Source organism: Empidonax traillii, unplaced genomic scaffold (assembly GCF_003031625.1).
Source record: "Empidonax traillii isolate 1590-97213 ecotype Southwest subspecies unplaced genomic scaffold, ASM303162v1 scaffold3085:size15662, whole genome shotgun sequence".
Lineage (NCBI taxonomy): Eukaryota > Metazoa > Chordata > Aves > Passeriformes > Tyrannidae > Empidonax > Empidonax traillii.
In genome coordinates this window covers 5,671-11,747 of record NW_020958278.1, presented here as the reverse complement: position 1 = coordinate 11,747, position 6,077 = coordinate 5,671, and the positions used below count along the sequence as shown (strand labels likewise).

Below are 6,077 nucleotides of genomic sequence, written 5' to 3'. Positions count from 1 at the left end.
CCCCCTCCTTCCGAACTCACGCGGCCGGGAGCGGAGAGCGCCGAGCGCTGGTCACGCCCCCCTCAACGCCCATTGGTCGCTGCCTCCCGGCCGCGCGCTCCCATTGGCAGGAGCCGCTCACGGTCCCTCTCCCCGGGCGCTTCCATTGGCTGGGCCCTCCCTCGCCCCACGCCCATTGGCCAAGGCCGCGGCCATAGAGGCGGCCAAGGGCGCGTGGGGCAGAGCGGCCGCCGCCATCTTGGGGCGGGGGCGGGGCGGGGCGTGCTGGAGGACCGTCGCCATGGCAGCAGGACGGGGCGGAGCTTCCACTGTCGCCACTGTCACCGTGGGCGACTCTCGATCCCCCCCCCCCCCCCCCCCCCCCCCCCCCCCCCCCCCCCCCCCCCCCCCCCCCCCCCCCCCCTCCCGAGAGTTCCAATCGCCCCCAGGGCACACATACCCCCCGCTGTTCCCTCGAATGGTTTATTTCTCTTTTTTTTTCTTCTTTTATGTATTTTCTTAAGCGGTGGTTTTATACTTTTATAGCACTGACATCATCGCCCCATCCCTTGGCCATCGAGATGATGCCGTCACCCAACGATGATGTCATCACTTCGATGACATCATAAACCGCCAATGACATCATCACCTCATCCCATGGCCACAGGGATAATGCTGTGACCCAGCAATGATGTCATGGGGACATGGCCTCCAGCCTCCCCCCTCGAAGACTTCAGAACCCCCCAACATCCCCCACCTCTTCCCCCCCATCCCCTCCCCTCATGTCTGCGGCCCCCCCTCACCCCCCTGGCTGCCCCCCGTCCCTCCCCACACCCTGCCCAGCAGCGCTGCCCCCACCCCTGCCAGGGCCCCCCGCACGGCACCGGACGAGAAGTAGAAGACGAAGGGGTCCAGGGCAGCGTTGAGGCTGCTCAGGAGTGTCGCGTAGACCCTCCAGGGTGGGCTGCGGCCCTGCACGAAGCCCACCACGTGTGACAGGTTGTAGGGGGCGAAGCAGAGCCCAAAGTTGACCATGGTGACCACGGCCAGGCCCACGGCACGCCGGCGCTTCACCCGCGGGATGTTGGGGCGCGCCATCAGCGCCCGCACAAAGCCGACATAGCAGAACACGGTGACGCCGAAGGGCACCAGGAACAGGACGAGGAAGAGCTCGAGGCGCACCGGGAGGACAAAGCTCAGCTGGTCCTCGGAGAAGTCATCGTAGCACCTGAAGGGGGCAGTGGGGGTGGAGGGGGTGGCGGGGAAGAGATTGGGCAGCTTGGAGAGGTCAGGGTTGGGAGTCCTGGAGAAGCTGGGGTTGGAAGTCTTGGAGAGGTTGGGGCTGAGGGTCTTGGAGAGGTTGGGGTAGGTCTTGGAGTCACGGGGATAGAGGGTATTGGAGAGGTTTGGGCTGGGGGCCTTGGAGAGGTTGTGGTCAGGGATCTGGGGCTCGTGGGTGTTGGGCTCAACAGTGTTGGGGTTCTTTGGCTCACCGGGGTTGAGGCCCCTTGGACTGGAGACTTCGAGCCTGTCGGGGTCGAGCCCGCCTCGCCTCCCCCCATGTCCCTCAAGCCCCCCGCCATAGTAGGAGGCCACGAAGACGATGGAGCAGTGGGAGCAGGCCAGGAGCCAGAGCACGGCGCTGGCGGCTGCCACGCGGCCCAGGCGGCCCCGGCCCCGCAGCCGCAGCGGGAATGCCACGCCGAGGTAACGCCGCACGCTCAGTGCCGCCAGGAACAGGCTGCTCAGGTAGATGCTGGAGTAGAAGCAGAAGTTGGCCACGGGGCAGAGCGCAGCCGGCAGCGGCCACACCATCCCCGCCGCCGCCTCAGCCATCTTGAAGGGCAGGAAGAGCAGCAGCAGCAGGTCGGCCGCCGTCAGGTTGAGCAGCAGCAGGTCAGACGGTGACAGGCGGTGCCGCCAGGCCTTGGCCGCCAGGGTGGTGAAGGTGAACACGTTGGCCGGGAACCCCACGACAAAGGTGACGATGTAGATGGTGAGGACCAGCATGGCTGGGGCTGGGCAGGCCTGGGCGAGAGAGGGGTCAGGCTTGGGAGGGGACAGGGGTGGGTCAACAGGGACACAGATGTGCCAGGAGGTGCCCTGGGACGTTTCCCCTGGTGCAACCACGGGGCCACGGTGGGGACACGGAGCAGAGCCGAGTGTCTGGGTGGTCTCACCCAGGGGTTTGGGGAGAGCACCAGGGGTTGGGGGGTATGCCAGGTGCCCAGGGGAGACCCAGATGTTCAGGGAGCGGTTCAGGTGCCCTCCCCCAAACCCTCCCCCATCTCCCCTTCATACCTGGTTATCCTGGTGGGATTTTAGGACCCCCCCCAAGCTGCCAGGGCCCCCCAAGACTTCAGGAGTCCCTGGTCCTGTGGTGAGGGGGGGTGGGCAAGGGGGGCCACCCCGCTGTTTGGGTGCCTCGTCCCTGGGTGACCCCGATTTTCGGGTGTCCCCAGGGTGGGGGAGGGACAGGGATGTGGCTTTGCCGACGCTGAGGAAGTTCCGATGTTTCCTGACCGCAACGCCTGGGGGTGGCTCTGCCCCTCCCACATCACTCCTGGGATGCTCCCCCACCCCCTCCAAGACCCCCCGACATCCCTCGACTCCCCCCTGACACACACCCATCACCCAGACCCCCCCAGTCTGGGGAAAAGCAAGGGAAAGAGGGATCTGAAAAGGGGTTTTTTTTGGGGAAGGAAAAAGGAGGCACCTCTAGTGGGGAGGTGGGTCCTCTGGGGCATTTTGGGGAAGTCCACACAGGTGTAGGGGGAGAGACAGAGGTGGTGGGGGACCAGGTGTGCAGGGGGACACGGGTGTCTGCGAAGACACTAAGGTGTCCTAGGAGGGGTACCCAGGTGTCCTGGGGAGGGAAAGAGGTTTCCAGGCGGGTACCTGGCTGCCAGGGAAGGCCCAGGTGACACCCAGATGACTCCGTGGCCTACAAGTGACACCGGGGAGAGGGTCAGGGAGATTTTTGGGGGATTTTGAGGAGGTTTAGGGGGTGGGGGGATGAGGGGTGGGGGAACAGGGGTTGCCTAAAAATCACAGACTCCCTCAGGCTCCTGTGATGAGTGGGTCAGAGCACTCCGGACCTGTGGGTCAGTAGGGTGGGTGCTGGGAGATGGGGTGCACTTTAGGGCTTTCCTTGGAAATAAAAACTTGAGCAAAACCACGACAACTATTTAATTTTTACTTATTAACTAATTTTTTTGTATTTAAATAATTGTAGTTTTTTAACATATATTAACAAAGTAACTTTTTTTGCGTGGTATAGTTGTTATTATGCATTTAACAACTGCCTAATTAATCATTAGCCCCTCTCTCAACACCATACATGGTGAGACTTACAAATGAAATCACACAGAACCAACACCCCAGTCACCATCACAGGGCACCACAGATGCACATAACACCCTAAAAAACCTGAGAAATATCACTTAATTAACAAGAGAACTCCTAAACCTATGCATTGAATGACAAAAAAAAAAAAAAAAATCAATTTTAAACCCCCTAAGACAGCACTGCCATCTAGTGATCAGAAAATTAAATCGCTTTAAAATTTTACAGTCGACATTGGCACCTACCGACTAATCATAGCAATTACACTGACTTTATGAACAATAGGGAGTTGTTGTGTATGGTATCGACTCCAAGAAGTTGTTTCTCGCATGTCTCTGTCCTGACCAGGGATCAAAGGACCAAAGGGAAAGGATGAGAAGTTCCCCGAGAATTGCTGCCCAGGGGCTGCTGCCCCCGAGGAACAGGGTGAAGGCTGTCTGTGCTGAGGTGCCCTGGCTGAAGTGTGCAGTTGGTGTGAGTGTTGCTGCACAAAGGCAGGCCGGGTGTGTGCGGCTGTTCCGTGCCCTCCACCCTCGGCCATGCCGGAGCACCCGGCCAGCGCTCCAGGGGTGGCCAACTTGGAGCTCCCGAGAAGCTGCCTGTGCCCACGGCCAGACAGTGCCAGGCCTGGCCTAAAGCCGGCTTTGTCGGTCAGAGTCTGGCCAGCGGGAGCCTCTTGTAGCCACCCCGCAGCCTCCCCTGCGGACGGACGCACCCGTAGGAATTGTGGCAGTTCCCCGAGACTGCGGGATCGGCTGCACCGGGGCTGGGGGTGGAGCGTGAGGGGGCCGTGGGGGAGGGATTTCTGCTTAGCCACAGTTCTGTCTCTCAGGGCTGAACTGCTTGCAGTGACCAGGTAGGACTTGGCCCTGATGCCTGAGTGCTCTCCAGTCCCCCAGGATGGATCTCAACTGTCAGGCCCTGGCTCCATAACTTGAGCAGAGGGTGTTGCTGCAAGCCCAGCTGCTGTGTTGGTGGTCCTGTGTGCACCTCTTGCCCTGGCCTGCTGTGAATGTATTTGTGTTGCAGCTCAATAATGTCCCAATAAAGTGGTGATTGTGTGATTTTGGTGTCAGTTCCTCTCCATTCCTCTTCTCCTTGCCCAGCGGCTGCATCACTGGCTTGTGCTTAAATGAACTCTTGCCCTGCAGCAGTTCTCTGCTGCTCTCAGAGGCTGGAGCTGAGGCCCCTAAACAAAGGGCAAAGGGATCCATCCGAGCCAGGCCCGTGCTCCCCCCCTGCATTCCTGCAGCATCCCGTGTTTGCAGTTGCCATCACTGCTGGACATACAGCCTGTTCCTGAACAAACCCCTTTCCTGTTCTCTCTTTATGTCTCCTCTCCCACCTCCTCTCCTCTGATGCTCCAGGTGCCAAGGCCCCTGTTTTTGAGGGGCACTCCTGCTCTGCTGCCCCCCCCATTCTTTTGAAAGCAAGAGCCAGGAGCCCCAAGTGCAGAGAGGGCTGCAGGGAATAAGTGGCAATGCCTGCCTGTCTCTCCCTGTGTTCGCTGCAATTCTCCTGCCTGTTCTCCCCTGGGCTGAAGAGCCCTGCCTGGCCTGTGTTTCTTGGAGGAGAGCGATGTTATTCCATTTGTCCAAAAGGTGTGTTCGTGGGCACTCGTTTTCTGACAGGCAGTGCCATTTTCCTGTTGCCTTTCCCAAGTTTTACCAAGTACTGCCCAGCATGGGCCTTGGTGTGCTGAGACAGTGATTGCTAGGGGGAAGGGGAGCCTTGGCCTCAGCTGCCCAGCTCGGGTGGGTGGGACAGAATTGGGGTGAGGTCACCCCCGAACCTCCTCTTCTCCAGACTAAACAACCCCAGCTCCCTCAGCCTCTCCTCATAGGACTTGTGCTCCAGTCCTTTCACCAGCCTCGTTGCTCTTCTCTGGACCTGCTCCAGCACCTCAATGTCCTTCCTGAACTGAGGGGCCCAGAGCTGAACACAATACTCAAGGTGTGGCCTCACCAACGCAGAGTACAGGGGAAGGATCACTTCCCACGTCCTGCTGGCCACACTGTTCTTGATGCAGGCCAGGATGCCATTGGCCTTCTTGGCCCCCTGGGCACACTGTTGGCTCATGTTCAGCCTCCTGTCCATCAGCACCCCCAGGTCCCTTTCTGCCTGGCTGCTCTCCAGCCACTCTGTGCCCAGCCTGTAGCGCTGCAGGGGGTTGTTGTGGCCAAAGTGCAGGACCCGGCACTTGGTCTTGTTGAACTTCATCCCACTGGAATGAGCCCGAGTCTCCAGACTATCCAGATCCCTCTGCAGAGCCCTCCTGCCTTCCGGCAGGTCGACACTCCCTCCCAACTTGGTGTCATCTACAAATTTGCTGATGATGGACTCAATCCCCTCCTCTAAATCATCCATAAAGATGTTAAACAGGACTGGGCCCAGCACTGATCCCTGGGGAACATCACTGGTGACCGGCTGCCAGCTGGATGTAGCCCCGTTCACCAGCACTCTCTGGGCCCGGCCCTCCAGCCAGTTCCTGACCCAGCACAGAGTGCCCTGTCCAAGCCATGGGCTGCCAGCTTTTCCAGGAGTATATTGAAGGAAGAAGGGTTAACTGAAGCATCTTGCTACAGGGGCCCACTGTTCTCCCCCCCCCATTTCTCTACCTTGCTCAAAGGAGATCTTGTTCTGTACCTAAAATATTTACAGATACATAGAACAAAGAGCCCAGAGGTAATAAATCTTAGCCAAAGGAGCCAAGGTGACATCTCAATAGGTGAAATAGGCCCCAAGCCAAGACT

General features: G+C 59.4%; 2 protein-coding genes across 2 annotated transcripts in view; both read right to left on the bottom strand.

Annotated features, from left to right (window-relative positions):
* TOMM40 (translocase of outer mitochondrial membrane 40) overlaps positions 1-34 on the bottom strand; it is a gene marked incomplete at its 3' end in the record, with an annotated part of 3,945 nt that extends 3,911 nt beyond the window's left edge. The window contains exon 1 of the mRNA XM_027910276.1: positions 21-34. The remainder of the gene's footprint in view (positions 1-20) is intronic.
* Positions 35-759: 725 nt separating this feature from the next.
* On the bottom strand, positions 760-1,989 carry LOC114072373 (free fatty acid receptor 2-like). Its single transcript, XM_027910275.1, has 2 exons — positions 1,573-1,989; positions 760-1,257 (listed from the first exon to the last, which is right to left on the bottom strand). Exons 1-2 carry the CDS (start codon positions 1,987-1,989, stop codon positions 760-762), a joined length of 915 nt encoding a protein of 304 aa, XP_027766076.1.
* Positions 1,990-6,077: the final 4,088 nt, after the last annotated feature.